We start from the raw sequence: 19,035 nt of genomic DNA on the forward strand, positions 1-19,035 counted from the left end.
AAACATCTAGGAAAAGGAAAAGGATGGCTCAGAATGAAATCGTCTTAGAAGCCCACCTAAGGATGAATTAATTATCTAGAGGACTATACTTTTGCTTGACATAGTATTGATTAGGGCCCAGGCTCAGCAGTTACCTTTTTTTTTGTAATGGAGATGCAAATTATTTTTGACTGGTAGAAAAAAATACTCCTGAAGGTTGGGATTTTATTGCCCTATTTCCAAGATTTTTATAATTTTTCCCATTCAGCTTGCTCCATGAGGAGTTCAATAAATCTTTGTTACAGGCTCACTTTGTGTGAATGATGTTTATAACTTAAAAAAGTTACAATTTAAGAGTGGCCTCACTCTTTTTTTAGTTTTTAATTTCATTTTTTAATGTTTTTATTTTTGAGAGAGTGAGACAGCGTGTGAATGAGGGAGAGGGGCAAAGAGAGAGAGAGAGAGAGAGAGAGAATCTGAAGCAGACTCCAGACTGAGCATTTAGCACCGAGCCTGTGGTGGGGCCCTCGTTGGTGAACCTTGAGATCATGACCTAAGCCGAAGTCAGAGGCTTAACCAACTGAACCACACAGGCGCCTCAACAGTGGCCTCACTCTTTAGTGACAAAAGCTTACGTTTATACTTTGAGAGTTGAAAAACAGTTCCTCAACAGCATTATTGGACCCCAAGAAGAATCCTTACTTCTTACTTCTGAAGAGTCGAATATGGGCAAAATAAATCATTTACAAAATGAAAATTTGATCTAAAAAGAAATGTTGGATATTGAGAAATGCAAATTAAGGGGTTGCAATTACAAGGATTAAATATTGTTATTGATATTTTAATTGAAGTTAGTGGAAACAGTTTCTGGTTCTACACTGGATTCATCTGGATATAGGTAGACTGTTACAAGATTATTTCTCCTTACATTCTTCTCCCTTTGCCAGTTCCTTTCTCCCTTTATTTAGGATTAAATGATACACTGCTACATGATGTGGCAATCAAGTTGGGCATAATGTTTTATGACAAAGTCTAAATTGATAGCAGTTCCTAATGCTTATACATTTCTGAAAAGGATAAGCAACACTTTAAGGAAAAATATGTCAGGTAAAATTTATATAAGTAGATTGTTCAAGTCTGGGTTTGATTTGATTATTAACACCTTTGAAGCCTAGAGATGTTTGGGACCCTAGAGGAAGTGTTTGAATAATAAACACAGGACCTAATGACAACAAAGTGCCATAGAGATTATTTAGTGATTCCGTGTTGAAAACAAATGCCTTCAGGGGCCAAGTGGACTGGGTATAAAAAGACTGGGAAGTAGGGTAATGGAGAATAAATCCTACCTAAAAGCATCCAGAATAGGGAGGGGTTGCTGAAAACTGCAAAACCAGAGGCACCTCTAAACGTTTGGTATCTCAGTCCTTGAAGTGCTCATCTCATAGGCTTACAGAACCCAGAACCCAGGAAGATACTTACGAATACAAGTTTATCTTTGAGGTTAGGGTTTTCTCATATCACTGTCATGTAATAGCCTTCAGAGAAAACTTTTAAAATCATCTTTATGCTAGCTCAAGAACCTATAGTGGTTTCTTATTGCCCACTGTTTTAAATGGAATTTCTTCATAGAATTTTGTAGTATGAGTCAACTGCTTTCATTCCTCTCCTGCCCCTCCCAATTCCCTGATCTCCCTATAGACTAAGTTTTCAACTTCATGGTGGTCAAAGAAAGAAGCATACTACTTCTCAAGAAAAACGCAGCTTTCTTGGAAGTAAATATTTATTGAGAGAAATGCAGGTTGTGATCTCAGGTTTCAAAGATATGCTAAGAAACACTACGGTTAAGTTTTCTAGTCTTTGTTAAAATTTTTTTTCAAGTTTATTTATTTATTTTGAGAGGTGGAGGAGGGGAAGAGAGAGGGAAAAGGAAAGAGAGAGAGAGAATCTCAAGCAGTGTCAGTGAAGAGCCCAATATGGGGCTCAAACTCACCAACAATGAAACCATGACCTGAGCTGAAGTTTGACACTTAACTGACTTAGCCACCCAGGCACCTCAAGACTGTTAAGTTTTAACCTACTTCTACTATTTCTTAATGGAGGCTCAACTGGCATTTTTATGGAGTTGTCTCATACCTTGTAGATGCTCATTGTATCTGTTCCCTGAGCCCTAAATTGCAATAGCAAACTACGAACCTTCCTATTTGTGATAACTCACTATGTTCTCACTCATTTCCAAACAGCCTCTTTGAGAATGGTCCCTCCCAATGTTGGGAACCATTGGACCATATCTGCCTATAGTTTACCTAACCTATGCCCATGTATTTCCACTTTCTTTTTAAAAGTTAGCAAACTTTTCAGGCCCTTTGTTGAGTAGCTCTTCGTTTTTTTTAACCTGGCTTTGTCTTTACTTGGTAAGCCCTTATTCACATATCAAAATTCAATTCTTCAAGAACTAAATTCAAGTCTTCCAGACACCTTCTTTTAGAGGCTTTGATTTTCCCAGGAAACATTTTACATTCCTTCCTGTGAGGACACACACACAGCAAAGTGCTAGGATATTGTAGGTGCCAGGTGAATGAATGAAAGCTTGTGGAAGTAAGAAGGTGCATTAATCTAGTTTTTTTTTTAAGTTTATTTATTTTGTATGTAAGAGCGCCCATGCAAATGGGGAGAGGCAGAGACAGAGAGAGTAAGAGAGAATTTCAAGCAGGCACCCCTGTGTTAGCACAGAGCCTGACATGCAGCTCAAACTCATGAACTTTCTGTGAGATCATGACTCAAGCCAAAATTGATAGACACCCGACTGAGCCACATAGGGACCCCTCTAGTTTTTTTTTTTTAATATTTATTTTGAGAGAAAGCAAGGGAAGAGCAGACAGAGAAAGATAGAGAGAGAATCCCAAGCAGGCTCCACAGTGTCTTGGGACCCATGTGGGGCTCTATCTCACCAACTGTGAAATTACGATCTGAGCTAAAATCAAGAGTTGGGCACTTAACTGACTAAGCCACCCAGGCACCCCCATCTAGTTTTTAACGAAGACTTTGTTAGAAGAAAAAGGGAATGTCTTTTTCACTAAAAAATGTCAAGCACTCTTATTTTTTAAGAGAGAATCCCAAGCAGGCTCCATGTCCAGTGGGATCATCCCATGACCCTGGGATCATGACCTGAGACAAAAGAAATCACGAGTCAGATGCTCAACCAATTGAACCACACAGGTGCCCCAATAATTATTTTTTTTAATGGCACTTGGCAGTATATTTTAAAAATACATGACTCTTATCATCTATTTTCAGAGTAGCAGAGTCTATAGCTTCTGATACAGTGCTGATTTTTTCTGTATCTTCTCATTTGTGGAATAACTTTGGCCAAACTCATATGCCATTAGTTCCTGGTTCTGGCCTAATTCTCATACATACAGACTAGAGTTAGTTTTACAAGTCTCACTCAGTATTCAAGAACCACAAGGGCTCACATCATCACCATGGTGGATCAGTTTCTCTAATGTGCTTGCAGAAAAGTCTTGTTTTATATAAAAATATGATAATCTAATAAAAATGACACTGGCATCAGAAAGACTAGATGTTATATAAATATCTTGTTTGAATGGGAAAAGACCAATTGCTGAATAAGCTTGAAAGTTGAAGGAAGGTACAATAGGTAGAGATATGTTAAATAAATTCATTTAAAGTTTTAATTTTCTTTTATTCATTGCAACTTTTGTTTACAGTGTGCCTGATTCTGTTATAGATGCTAAGATGCAAACTTGTAAATCAGAAATTCTCAGATGTTTAGACATTCCTCTGTCGACTTCTGGTGTTCTTTGCTGTGGAGGAGATAGCTGAGGCTACCCTAATTTTTGTTTCTTTGTATGTAAACTTTTTTCTGCCTGCATCTTTATTTTTTTTTCTTTTTTAAATTAAGATATTCCACTAGGCTACCTCTAGGCATAGATTTTTTTTTTACCCAATAGTTTTGTCAGAAACAGTGAATCCTCTCAATTTATAAAAGTAAATATGTTTGATCTTTTTTTTTTCCAGCTCAGGAATAATTTTTCAATAGTTGTTTGCTTATGATTTCAGTTCAGAAGTGCCAATTATTTGTAGGTTGGATTTGTGGTCTTTGTCCTCTGATCAACCAATATACTTTGTTTTCATGTTGGTCCTTTTCCTTCTGTGTTAGGAGATCATCTCATATGTATATGCTAAAATACTAATTAGATTTTTTCCAGCTTTTATACTTCTCTCTATTGCCTCTCATGTAGAATTTAAATATCTACTATTATTATATACTTGAACTCCCTTCCAGTTTTTCTTATCCAGTTTCTTTTTTATTCTCGGCTGTTGTTTTCCTTCCTTCATCTCTTGGTTTTGAAGGCTGTGTTTTTCTTTTCCCTTTTTCTTTTTCAGTGGGGAATGTAAAGTAGATAATTTCCAAGTTTCTCTCCTGATACCCAGTGTACGTCCACCGCAGAAGCAAGCTTTCTCTCTTCCTCTTTCTGGCGGTGTTCTTTTTTCTTATGGTGCAAGAGTGTCACCTTGTCCCCATACTGTTATTGATGTTTTTGATTTTCTTGCCTTGATGGAAGAGGGAAGGTGTAGGGACTCTTGTCAGAGTGAACAAGCTCTCCGCGTCATTCTCCCTACATCTAGGTGAGGCAGCACTCTTCTACGTGGGAGGGAGGAGAGTGTGTTGGAAGATTCAACCAATTAATGAATGACAGATCTTTCTGTACTCAGAAGGGGTCTTCCTTTCTTATTGTTTAATTGTTCTGTCCTGTGTCTATAACAAGGGGAGTGATTTTGTGTGATTTGAAATGGCTTACGGTTTTCTGAGCTGTTGCAGGGGAAGTGGTGGTGGTGAGGCCGCACTCCTCTGAGGGCTCCTCCTGCTCCCACAGCTGCCGAGTGCTGACTTTACCTACACTGTAGCATGCTGTGCTCTGGTCATGAACATTCTATTGTTGAGAGAAAACTGCCTTGAGAGAGAATGACCGATGGGCTTGGAAGCCAGTAGTGGAGGGGGCCCCTCAGGCTCTTTTGTTTTTGTTTTTATGGGAAATATAGTATGAGGTAGAATGAGATGCTTTTTTATGCTCTTCCTAACTGGACTTCCCACTGCAAGAGGCCGCAGCCAGCATCAGCTACCAATTAACATCTTCAGTTACATTCCAGGTATTATGTTGTATCCCGTTTAAACTTTATTTGGGATATATATTTTAGTGGGAAGCAGAGAGAGAGTGCTGGGTACTGGTCAGTGGCTGTCAAGACTGAACCAAAGGTTCTCCCTTTTGCTGCTTCCCTGTGCTTTTGGATTACTGGGGCTATCCCTGCTGTGCTGCATCCAGGCTGTCAAATGCCTTGAAATCCAGGTCATTCACTGGCCCTATCAAAACAATCTGTCTTTTGTGTCAATTTCCTAGCATGCTTCTTTCTTAAAAGTATGTCTGGTGCTAACTACCAATGTTCCTTTGGGGGCCTTCAGAATCAGGTAATCTTCCTGGCCTGGGCCTTTGATTCTATATTTAAATTTATATCCTGACTGCTTCTTTGCTCTCTGAAATTTGAGGACCACTGCCCAAGAACCTTGGTAGGTAAGTGATTATTTAAATGAAGTCAAGGCAAGTTCTTAATACGGTATTGGGTTCAGTTTAACCACCCTATCTAGTAATTGCATGTGTTTTTTGTTTGTTTGGTTGATCTGGTTTTTGGAAAGAGTCTAAATCTAAATTTATAATAATGTGAGATTGCTGCAGGGAGGGACAAATTCAGAGGAAGTTGCCTAGTTTTATTAGTTAAAAATTATCTTCAGTGTTTAAAGATATTCATCATATATCCTGTGATAATCACATATTTTGTAAATGACCTTGAGGTCTGGGGAAACCTAGTTATGTTTCTTTAAGTGTTTTAGTCTCACATTGGTTCTGATGTACATTGATTTATAGATTCATCAAAAGAAATGTCTTTGACATAAACTAAAATTAAAATGAAATAAATTAAAAACAATCAGTTCCCCACATTCGATTTAAAAAAAAAGAATGGTTGTGAAAAAAATTGTTTTTAACTGAAAAGGATCGTTTGAACAATGATTATACACAGTATTAGAATTCACAGGGGCCATTTTTCTGGAAAGATATTTAATAGCAGCAGAATAAGCTTCTTCACATTGTCTAGTCTTAGGGCTAACCTCTAGTTTAGAAAGACTGCTTTCACTTGATGGGGAGAAAAATTATTCTACTTTCCCAATCTTCAGCCTCTGCTGAAGCAGTTAAAAAAAAGAGATTTTGATTATTTGAGCTTAAAAAAAACAAATAAGTTTCCAGCAGGTTTAAGACTCAAGCAAAATAGATGTATCAGCAACTTATATTTTATGGCACGAAAGAGCTCTGACTCCCTTCTAACTTTTATTTATAATAAGAAGTGAGAGGTTCATTGTTTAGGATGAGATGACAATTGGAATTAGTCTTTATACTGAAAGTTCACTTTGTGTTCTGTTGTCACTTCTAGTGTGAATTTATTTTTAATGTTTTAAGTCTGGAAACCGAGGCAGTTCACATGTCTGATGTTTTATATTTGCAAAATAAATTCTTGCCATTTTTTCTTATTAAGCTGCAGTTGTGGTTATTTCCATCTTTGGCCATAATTTCAGCCATCTCATAGTAGGAAGTTCTAATAGTCTCATTTCTGCCTCTACTGGTCTATGAACTTGGTAGAGACCAGAGTATTACAGTTTGAAAAGTATATGTAAAAATGTTGATGGTCGTATGTTTTCATTTTTAATAAGTTGAAATATTCTTACTTGAGCAAAGAGAATAATTATTCAGTGATATTTCATTATGACATATTATAATGATTCAAATTGAGATGGGTATCATTTTAATATGATATAATTCCTAATTTCGTAATCAAGCCATAAGTGTTTGTATTATTATATGTAACATCCTTCAGCAAAGCCCAGTCCTTAGATAATTTAAAAGTATTCAACCAAATATTAATTAGTGCTTTGATGTGCTGTCATCTTGCTATTGGCACAGACCTGTTAATTAGATAAACTGTGGCTATTGAGTGAAATTTTATGTTTCAACTAGCATTTTGAATAGTTCAGTAAACCTCAAGTAACTGGGGAGCTTAGCGAATGAAGTGTTTTTACTTTAGTTCAATTTTGTTGTTAAGTAAGGATTTGTTTGGAATTTATAAAATATGCCAAAATATATTAGTATTTTTTTAATGAATTAAATTCAATTTTTGTTTGATTTAGTATCTCATTGTATGTCAGGCTCACTGTATAGTTAAAACACCTTATTTTTCTGAGTGCTCCATTTTGGTCTCCCTGTTCTAGTTCTATATCCTCTCCCTGAGTGATCATATGTGTTCTCTTATTTATGTAATGTTGATTTAGAATCCATATTTCTGGCCCAGATCTCTCTTTTTTTCTCAGTTCCAGATCCATCTCCAAATGCCTGCTAGATTCCCTTCACATGGTTATTCCATAGGCATTTTGCACTCAGTGCAATTAAATTAACCCCATCTCACTCCTTAAACCTGACTCTTGAGGCAAAAAAACTACCTGAGGCAAAAAACTGGGCATCTTTCTTGAATCTTTTCTATCACCTATCCCTCACATAGCAAGATCACCAGTTGTAATGAGAGTACTAGCAAAATGTCTTTTGAATCCCTCGCTCTTCTACCCACTTCCAGTGTTTGGCTCTGTTTAGCATCATTTTGTCTTTTCTGGATTATTGCTACAGACTATCAACAAATCTTCATTTAGTCAGCCTGTAGTCTCCCCTGGAAGCCAGAATGCAAACATAGTCAGTTTCCTCCCAAGTTCAACACCCTTTTGAGCCCTCAGGAGAGACAGGCTCAGGAGAGATATCCGCAGTAGTTCTCTCACTACCTCCCTTCTGCCTCTGTACTTCAGTCAAGCAAGACTTCTTCGATTACCAGACCTTTCCTTATATTCAGATTTTTGTGCATCCTGGTCCTTTGCCTCCCTCCTTTGCTAAGTTGGCTTCTGTTTTTCCTTTTAGTGTCTTCTTAGGTATCACTTTCTCAACTTGTGTCTGCACTGAAGCTCCTTAAGCAGGATTTGGTGTGTAACCCAGAGATCTTTTGTCCATACCCAGAACGTTTGATGACTGCTTGAGTAGAAGTTTGCGTACTTTATTGTCTCCTATGTGCTTCCATTCCCATTCTTGCTGCTTTCTCTACCCAAACCTGTTCTCCCACTGTTCTCCTACTCTCTCAGATTTTCCATTGTGATTTCAGGAGGACACATCTGCAGTAAACAAACGTACCTAAATCCTTAACCCATTATTGTCTATACTACATTCTGTGCAGTAAGTTAAGTATTCCCAGAGAAAGAATTTTATGGTTAAAAGAGTCAGGAAACCCTGGGTTAATAGTTTCCCCACCAAAGTGTGTATTGTGAATTTCCAAGGTGGGGGTGGAGAGTGGATATAGTGTGGATCAGTTTTCACACTTATGTATCACATGATGTTAACATCTTCACAGGTCAGTGCTTCCACTAACTAGTTTTAAAGGAAACTTGGCTTTGAAACAAAAAACAACAAACAAAAACTGAAGTTCTTTGAGTGGAAGCTGCTGCTTCCTCCACCCTATAAATTTTAAGGCATGGGAGCTTGCTGGAGGCCTCTACCTCCTGAGAACCAATTTTAAGTCACTGCTTCTCTAGTTTGTTGTCAATATCCCTCCTCTTTTGAGGCTCCTTGGAAACTCTTTTGAGGACCTTCATATCCTATGAAATTTAGCTCCACCATATACAGCAAGCTAGGTTTCTTTTTCTTAGTACTTTCCCTATTGGCTACTTTTACCACTATCTTGTAGAGGAATCCTAGGCTGTGTTCTGGCTTATAAGGATCACATATATTAGTTTATTAGTAATTATTCTTGATGAATTCAGAGTATTATATCACTTATCATCTCTGTCCTTTTCCATTTCCTACCATTTGTCCCTTGTCACTTACAAATCTCTCATTTGATATTCCAACTCCTTTAAAGAGCTCTCCACCCACACCAGCTCTCCAGATAATTCTGAGTAACTTCAGTATCCAGGTGGAAAACAGCAGGCATAAGCCTCATAGTTTTCTTTTTGTTTGAATATTTATTTGTTTATTTTGAGAGAGAGAGGACATTCAGGGGAGGGATAGAGAGAGAAGGATAGAGAGAATCTCAGGCAGGCTCTGTGCTGTCAGCATAAAGCCCAACCTCACAGAATCGTGAGATCTTGACCTGAGCCAAAATCAAGAATCGGATGCTTAACTGACTGAGTCACCCAAGTGCCTCAAGTCTCGTAATTATCGAAACTTTCTGAGACCTAGTTACCTTCTTCTTTAAGTTACTTTATATACTTGGTAAGCTCTCCTGAAGTTCTAAAGTCTCAAAGTCTTCCTAGGCTTCCTTTTCTTTCCTTTCCCTACAGTTGTTGTTAGCTCTTTTTGCATCTAATATTCTTTGACACTACCATATTTTCCCAGCCCCTTCAGTCTTTTGGCATGTTACCTACCTAATTTGGAACTCTGAGCTATTCTCACTAGTATAGTCCTTCTCCTATACTTACCCATCCACTGAATCAACCCAGCGAAACCTCAGCTTTGCATGTGTGTCCAGTGCAGCTCCCTGCTGGTTCCCATACTTGGTGAACTGATTATTGCTAAGGGTAATCACAACAACCTTACAGTCCAAACTGTTGCATGGCACACAAGCCTCCCTTCAAGAAGTTTATCTCTTCAATCTTGTATCTTTGAGGCCTTTCCTATGTCTTTCTGCTCCAGGAGAGGGCAAAGAAGTTTAACTTGCATATGACTAGACTATCTCTATCTCCCTACACTTGCTGCATCATGTTTGTGAGATCAGACTTAGAGTTCTCTATACCCTAACTTGCCTTTGTTCATACAATTTTCCCTGCTTGGACCATGGTCTAACCCTTGTGCTTCACCCACTGACAATCTGCTCTACAAAAACTCTTATATACCTTAAGGATTCATCTTCACGCCCACCCCACACACCCTCCCACACTATCCCCTCTTTATAAGGGACTCCATCATTTGTATATACTTTAAATAGAAGTCCTCTTTTCCAGTGCTGTCAGAATTGACAGTTGAGCAATTAATTGAAAAAGTTGATTAAAGCTAGAGTTAAAAAAAATACATGCATACATGAGATTTTATTTCAACGTAGAACAGAAATACATTCATTTGCCAGTTGTCTCATGTATGACTAAGGGATTTTTTTTTGAGTATGGGAACTTGGTTGGAATTCATTGTTCCTTCCTGAATTCTAACCCCATAATGCATCCCTCTACATTTCCAATCTTAGTGTTTTTTTTTTTTTTTCTTTTTAGCACAAGCAGGGGAGAGGGGCAGAGAGAGAGAGAGGGAGAATTCCAAGCAGGCTCCAAGTTCAGTGCAGAGCCCAGTGGAGGGATCAGTCCCACAACTCTGGGATCATGAGCTGAAATCAAGAGTCGGATGCTCAGCTGACTGAGTACCCAGGAAACCCTCCAATATTGGTTTAAAAGAAAGATTTCAGGCCATTTGTATAGCAACCTGAGCACAGAATGCTAGATTTGTGTGGTTTTCCCCCGACCAGTCTTTTCAGTTATATTGTCCATACCTACTTCAGTAGTAGTTTGTTTTTCTTATGGATACTTAGTGTTATAAAGTCTTTCTGAGGCATTACATCACAGATATAACAGTTGTTTTTCTTTTTTACTTGTATTTTATTGGTTTGGTTTGTGGAGTATTTAATTAAAGTAGTATTTATACTATACAGATGTGGTTTGTAAACATAAACTCAACTGATGGGGAGGGAAGTACTTCATGATCAGAATGTTGTAGATACCAGTCAGTGTTTTACTGAGGGAATGGATATTATGTTGGTTAACCTGGCAAGTTGGTTAAATGGAATTTGGTTAACGGAGTTTCTACTGTAACGATTTTTATTGCCTATTTCCCTTTATTACACTGTGAGCTCACACAGCATACACAGTACCTACTGTATATATTAAGTATGGATCTGTTGTATGAATGAACAACTGCTTGTATAGGTCACATTAAATTTGAATAATCAGAAAGAATACTGGACTGAGAATCAGCTAGTATAGACAGATCATTGGCCCTGGAGCCCTACTGGGGTTTGAATCCTTTCTCATTTGCCTTTCTTGAGCAGATTACTTTCTCTTTTTCATTTGAGAAATGAGGATAACAATAGTCTTTGAGTTGTTTAAGGGTTAAATGGGAATTTAAAGTGTGTAGCATTGTACTTGACAGAGTAAGCAGTCTACACGTGCTAATTTTCCTGATGGTGCTTATCACCAATGAGGAGAGTATGGGACTTCACTTGGTCTAATTTTTCTTATTAAGGGACTTAAATTACATAATATATCAGTTTCTTTCTAGCTTTAAAATTCTCTTTTTATAAATATTTTATGTTTTGGACAGATTTGTGTAACAAATATGTGGCTGTTCCTTGATTTGTCACATTTGTAGATTCGATAAAGTAGGTAATTACTTAGGTGATCCTAACTTTACACCTTGAAAAACAAATACTTTCAGGCTTTAGAGCATCATTTGTTAGGGAGTTGAACTCTAATAAAGTGTGAAAAACAGCTCAGCTCTACTAAGACTGCCACGCTATATACATAAGGGCTAAGTAAGGTAGGAAGTAGAGAAGGAAGCACTGAAGAGATTGTTTGGAAACATTAGCTCAGAAGAAGTGAGATAAAATTAAGCTCTGGAAACTAAATTTATGGACAGATGAACTTTTTGAATCCTAGATATACATTTGTTACAAATCTAGGCTAAAACATTTTTTTAATGTTTATTTTTGAGATAGACATAGTACAAGTGGGGGAGTGGCAGAGAGGGAGACACAGAATCTGAAGCAGGCTCCAGGCTCCGACTTGTCAGCACAGAGCCTGATGTGGGGCTCAAATTCATGAGCCCTGAGATCATGACCTGAGCCGAAGTTGGATGCTTAACTGACTGAGCCACCCAGCCACCCCATACGTCTAGGTTTTCAGTTTTGATGTTGATTACATTTTCTTCCTGATTAAAAAATGGGGATAGACTGAGAAAGATGGAAATGTAGCACTTTTTTTGAATGACTCTGAGGATATTTTCCATTCAGTGTCCCAATTTTTGGTTTGTTTGAAGAAATAAGTGATTTAGCAGAATTACTTTTAGCATTCATTCTACAGCTGATGCTTATACTTAGTTTTTATATTGCAGTTATCATTTAGTATGGAAGAAGATGAGTTCTTTGGAGAAAAAACATTCCAGCATTGTTGTGCAGAATTCATTAGACATTCACAGCAGATAGGTGATGGTTGGGAATGGAGAACTTCAAAGGTAAGAACAGAAATTTTTTATGTTCTATTTCAATGAAGGTTTTATTTTATTTTCTTTTTTTTGCCCACGTAAACCTCAAGAATTGAAATTAATGTGTGAGAGCTAGTTTGATTTAGTAAAAGGCTTAAATTGAAGAATGTTTTAAAACAGATGTCCATTTTATTGCTTCAACTATATGTACTCATTATAATTAGGCTAATGAAGTATTATCTAGAAAAGTCCTTAGGTGACCTGCTTTAATTTAATAGATAAGAATCCTTAGCATATTAATTATCTGAATGTAAACAGATGCTTCTGTGGTGCTCCAAACCATTTATTTACACTATTAATTTTCTTAGGAAAGTACTTTTGTCCAGAGAGTGGAAAGATAATCCTGAAACCAAATCATCATCAAACAATCACAAATTCTGAAATATTGAGGACTGAATTAATGGGGGATTTGTTAATAATGTAAACACATTACAAAACATTCTTTCTTTTCATTCTATTCAGTAATAATAATGTAAAAGGTCTATGTACTTATCTATTGTGAAAATACATACATTTAGTTAAGATTCTCTGCCACAACATCTTGAAGAGTTCATTGAGATGATTTTCAGAGAGGATGTTTCCTCTTCTCCATGTCTTAATTTCATTTCTAAAAAAGTTATGATTTCTGTTTTTCTGCTTATTGGCTCTGTTTTCTGTATGAATTCTGAGAAATGTTAATAGTTTTGAGCTGATTCCTATGATTCAGAACTAGGCAAGGGAAATGCAGGTCTTGATCCAATCTAGAGTGCCACTGGAGAGAGAAGCCATGATTTCCTTTGGGTCTTATGTCAGCTAAGCTGTCCTGGGGGTGAGGGTGGGGCGTGTAGGCCCTTAAAGCCCTAAGCTTTAAGTCAGTGACTGGACAGTTCATAAGCACCTACGGCATCTCTTGCTCCAGGATAACATGACCTTATTATCAGCTCCTATTATTAATCATTTTCCTGAGTATTTTATTATTCTGTTTGCGATTGTTTTTGGATTTTTATTCATCTTATTTCTTCTGTGATTATTGACATATAAAAGAGTTGCTCCTTTTTGTATATCAACTTTGTAACCATTCCATCTAACTGAGTTCTCCTTTTAGTTCCCAAAGTTTGTCAGTGATTTCTTGTGTCTTCTAAGGTAGAGCGAAGTCATCTGCAAATGAGGAGGTTTTGTCACCTTCTTTGTAATATTTCTCTTATTTTATGAATTGAGTAGAAAAATAAGTAATAGTAATAACATATCTCCTTGTATTCATCGACTTTTATATCAATGTTTCTGATATCTAATCATTTTAAAAAGTGCTGGTTATTTATGCATTGAATGAGTATAGCTTTCTGACCCCTTTTGACCTGTAATAGTTTCATGGCTATTTTTTTGAAACTTTTCCTTTTTATTTATTTATTTTGAGAGAGAGAGAATGAGTGGGAAAGAGGCAGAGAGAGAGGGGAGAGAGAGAGCATCCCAAGCAGGCTCCACACTGTCAGCTCAGAGACTAACATGGGGCTTCAGCTCACCAACAGTAAGATCATGACCTGAGCCAAAATCAAGAGTCTGATGCTTAACCCACTGAGACACCCAGGCGTCCCCCATCAGATTTTTTTAAAAAAGAAATTTTCTTTTGTCTTAAGCTGGAGGTAGAAGAATAGGTATTCCAGTTAGCCATTTCAGTGACCTGAACGGGTTTACGAAGGGAGCTGGGACAGTGTTTAGTGTATATGGTGTGTGTGTTGTGCGTGCGTGTGCGCGCACGCGCCCATGCATGCACCTGTTGGGGGTGCTGGGATGCGTCTCCAGGAGGGAGATTCATAAAATAACCCTTAAATATCTGTTAGAAATTTCTTCCTTTAATTTGTTGAAACTAGTGCGCCAAGCACTAGCTTCCAGGACTTGTTCTTTTTCCTGTCTTACCTCAGCTTCAGAGACAGGTATGGCTGTGTTTGGCTCCTTGTTTGTTGCCACTGCCTGCTGAGTTAGAAAAGTTCCCCACCCTTTGGACTGAGAATTGCACCTCTAATTAACAGCGCTTTTCTTTAATGTAGGGGTGAGCCCAGAGATAGTACCAAAACAAAACAAAACACTGTTTAGAGAAAGTCTTTATAGCCGTAGGGCAAGAACTGCAAGCTCAAAAGCGTTGGAGTCTGGGCATGATAACATAAATGAGTCAAGCTGCCGGGTACAGGACAGTATGGACACTGAGTCCAGAGTGCTTGTCTTATTGCCGGGTTGGGACTATGGACCCGGTGATTACCAGATCTTCCCAGAAAAGTAAAAAAAGATTTGGGGGGAGAAATCTAAATTTTCAAATACTGTTAACTAATTAAAAAAGATTTTTCAAGGACCAAACCCCACATGCCAGTGATGTATAAAATGTGGGATATATGTGACCAGTTGATGACTTCTGGGATTGGGTGTATGTGTGGTAGGACTGTTTCTTACCTCGCCCGGCCTCAGTGCATGGTGTTGATCTCAATTAGTAAAGGGGGCTCTGTGCAAAGCAGATACCTTTCTTCTGAATTTTGGGATGTTAGTATTTTTGCCACTTAATTTCTGCAGTTTTGTATTGCTTTTATGAAGTAAATTATGAATCAGTCACTTGGTTATTTCCTTCAGATCTTCCATATGTATATATCTCAGTTTTTTTGTGGGCCTATTAGGGAGAATCCTTACGTTGTTTTACGTTATAGCCTCCAGAAATTTATTTTTCTTTTATTAAAAAAATAGTTGTGTTTAAGTATAATTGGGAAACAACAAGCTGGACATATTTAAAGTGCACAGTTTGATGTTGTGTATATAGACCTATGATCCCTCACTGCATTCAAGAGAGTGAACATATACATAAGCTTGTATATCCTTGTACACCTCTGTATGCCTCCCATCCACTCCTGAAAGTCGTTTTTTTTCCTGAAAGTTATTTTTAGAAAGAATCTTGATGGGCACCTCGGTGTCTCACTTGGTTAAACATCTGACTTCAGCTCAGGTCACGTGCTGAAGCCCCACGTCAGGCCCTGTGCCGACAGCACAAAGCCTGGAACCTGCTTCAGATTCTGTGTCTCCCTCTCTCTGCCCCTCCCTGGCTCATGCTCTTTCTCTCTCAAAGAATAAATAAATATTTTTTAAAAATTAAAAAAAAGAGTCTTGTTTATCCCTATATATAGAGCCTCCTTTCAGGAGTACACATCTTGTCACTCATACCTTCAGGCTTATTTATAAATAGCTTTGGCATCATCCATTTTATTTCTTAAATTTAAAATAATCATGACAATATTTAGAGAATTGTTTAAAGTCCACTTTATAGATAAGGCAAAACATCATTTTCCCTGCAAAGTTAATGAGAAGAGCAGTGTGATTTAATGAAACATATAAATAATTTAAAAAATTTAAATATAACAGTTTCTTAACATCATAAAAATAGTTCCAATTTTTATATTTTAAAGGTATGCAGAATAAGGAAGATAGTTCTAAGTCATTATTTTTCAGTGGGACCACATGCTATTAGCGTCTGGACAGGACTATTCTTGTTTCCCTATCCCCAACATTTACAAACCTCTCAGGGAGGCGGTACATTCTTGTTGAGAGCCATTGTTTAACAGGATGGTTTGTCAGATATTAAAGGTACAAATTAAGGGCATAAACTTCATAGTTCAACATGGCTATAAATCCTTCTTTTACCCTTTACTAGTTGGATTTTGGACAAGTTAGTTGAGGTCTCCAAAACTTTTTTTTTAAGTTTTTTTTTAATGATTATTCATTTTTTGAGAGACAGAGAGAGTGTGAGTGGGGGAGGGGCAGAGAGAGAAAGAGACAGAATCTGAAGCAAGCTCCAGGCTCTGAGCTGTCAGCATAGTGCCTGATGCAGGGCTCGAACCCACAAATTAGGAGATCATGACTGAGCTAAGTCAGATGCCTAACCAACTGAGCCACCCAGGTGCTCCTCATTTTCTTTATCTGTAAAATAGGAATAAAAATAATACCCACCATACAACATCGAAGTTGTGTAGGTTAAATGAGATTTACATTCAAAGAGTTTAGCACAGCTTCTGGCACATGGAAAGCCATATTATGGTTACCATTTTTAGCTGGTTGTTTGGAATTTTCAGTGTTTTTTTATTACAGAAATAATTCTATCAGTGAAATTGCAGTTAACTGTTCACAAAATTCTGTTTAAGTCTATTTAGCACCAAATGTACTGGTCTTGGTGTATCATTCTGAGTCTTCTAGGATAAGGAATAGCAAAAGCTAGCAAATAACAATGAATGCAACATCTTGAAAGACAAATATGTTAAAAACCCATGAGTTTATAATAGAAAAAGATAGAGAAAATGATAGAGAGAAACGAATGAACACAGGAGAGTAGAAGAGTTTCCATTGAACATTATTGGGAGAATCCAGGACAGCCAAGATTTTTGTTTGAAAATTGTTAGTCAACAGGAAAGAAATAAACATTTATCTTACCTTTTCTATATGACCTATATGTCATGGTAACTTAATAGGCTAATTTGAGAAGTGAACTTTTTTTTTTCAAACTTTCATCTAATCGAAATGATGGTAGAATTAGAAAATCACTACTTTTCAATGTCGAATGAAATGAATTAAGTGATAGTAGTCAGTGGATGAAACTATTAGGTAAAGGTTGATGAGGAATTAACGAAGGAGGGATTGGGCTATCATCTCTTGAACCTAGTGATTAATCATGGCATTAAAATAGTGTATCCAGGTATGATATACTTGCTGAAGTTTTATAATATGAATCACAGAGCAAAATCCATGAAATATTCTTGCCCAAAATGTTGAACCTGAATAGAATCAATTAAGGAAGACAAGTGATAGAGAACCAAGTTAATTGGCACCACAGGCAACAAAAAGAGAAATACAGAAATCTAAAGGACAGCTGGTCCAATTTCCTTAAAAATTTAATGGTTGGATAAAGAGGTGAGGAGAGGATTGTATCTCTAACTATCTGGAATTGAGGAACAAGTTTGTGTTTGTTATTAAAATATCCTTTCTGAGCAGTGACCAGTAAGTGTTTCCAGGGTACAAGATTAGTGTGCAGCTTGGGTCATATGTGAGTCACTATGAGACAATTAAGACCAGCAGCCTGGGCCACAGGTCCACTGACCATGCCCTTGGATGCTTTGACAGTGTCAACTTGCTATGAAAGTTTCTAAGTCCTTACTTTTCTTTTCTGAAGTTATCTTTTGGACCTATGACAAAGAGTGTGAAGATCGAGAACAGTTTTCAGACTAGCAACAATTCGTATGTGAACAGGCACCAGTTCAGACCACACTTTGAGCAGCACTGCTCCAGATTTAAAAAATTCAAGACATAAAACCTAATGTAATTTGTGATCTTGATGCGAAAAAATCAACTGTAAAAGGACCCTTTTACAGATAGTTTGGGATATTTGATTAGGGAATAAAGTATAAAATGATACCAATTTAGCTTAGCAAAATAAAAAACAAAACAGGGATAGATGAAACAAATGTGGCAAAATCTTAATATGTATTGAGTATGGGTAATGTATATATAGGTTTGAATTTGGTACTATTTTCCCTACTTTTATGTATGTTCTGTATATGCTTCCTTTTCTTGTATCTTGTCATAATTTATTCTGTACCCTAAACTTTATTAATAATTACAAGTGTTCTTTGCCTTATCTTACATTTAGACCCCCTTTAGGGATTTGTTCAGAGTTTAAAACTTCAAAGCAACTTACCTTCTAAATTTTTTGTTTTTGTTTTTTTTGCCTACTAGATTGAATACATTGGTTCCGGACCTCAGTTCTGTGATTTGACCTTTCACAGGTTATTGGTAAAACAATTTCCTGTGGGTTTCCAACTTTGTTTTCTCACTTTTGTATAGCAAAAAATAGGATACTGTATTCAAATACTATAAACAAAATACTAGTCTACTAATCTTGAGATTGGATTTTATACAGTTAATACTAGATTATTTCATATGTTATTATTGAAGAAGAATTAAAGGGCCTCCCCCCCATTAATTCCCATCTCTCATTAAACCTGCTTGATTATATTTTGAAATTTACATAGCAACACACTAGAAATATTTTGATTACTTTCTTTATAGCTTTGGAACAGCTGATTGGAAGGGCTTGTTTCCTCATTTAGATGGAGTAAAATTTTACAATTTCATTTTATTCTTAGAAATTTAAACTGATTTTTAAAATAAAGTTTATTTATTTTAAGAGAGAGAGGGAGAGCGAGTGAGGGAGGGGCAGAGAGAGGGGGAGAGAGAGAATCCTAAGTAGTCTCTGTGCTGTCAGCAACCAAGGAATCATGATCTGAGCTGAAATCGAGTTGGACATTTAACCAACTGAATCACCTAAGCTCCCGTAAACTGATTTTTTAATTCTTTATTTTCAATAGTCTTTTTGGTTAATTCACACTGCTTTTCTTAAAAACCCTTCACCATTATGTAAAATTCATATTTTAAAACACAAATTATAAAATATTTCTACATTTTACTTTATTCCATATTTTAACACTATCTTGGTAGAAAACTACCTTGCTCTTCCATCAGTCCTGCTGCCCTCCTGAATTTCACACTTTGCTTATTTGCACAGCTGTTTTTATTTTTAATGTCTTATAAAAAATTTCAAGAGTACAAATGTAAAGAGAATAGTATGATGAATTCACGGGTACCTATCACCTAACTC

The 19,035-nt window shown here is 36.9% G+C and overlaps 1 protein-coding gene across 1 annotated transcript in view; it reads left to right on the top strand.

Moving 5' to 3' along the window:
- The window catches only part of ATG10 (autophagy related 10), a 227,996-nt gene that overhangs the window by 657 nt on the left and 208,304 nt on the right, over positions 1-19,035 (top strand). Inside the window, exon 2 of the mRNA XM_029942538.1 lies at positions 12,228-12,347. Within this exon, the coding sequence (XP_029798398.1) occupies positions 12,240-12,347 (108 nt within the window). The 5' untranslated portion in view covers positions 12,228-12,239. The remainder of the gene's footprint in view (positions 1-12,227; positions 12,348-19,035) is intronic.

Source organism: Suricata suricatta, chromosome 6, assembly GCF_006229205.1.
Source record: "Suricata suricatta isolate VVHF042 chromosome 6, meerkat_22Aug2017_6uvM2_HiC, whole genome shotgun sequence".
In the NCBI taxonomy this organism is placed as follows: Eukaryota; Metazoa; Chordata; class Mammalia; order Carnivora; family Herpestidae; genus Suricata; species Suricata suricatta.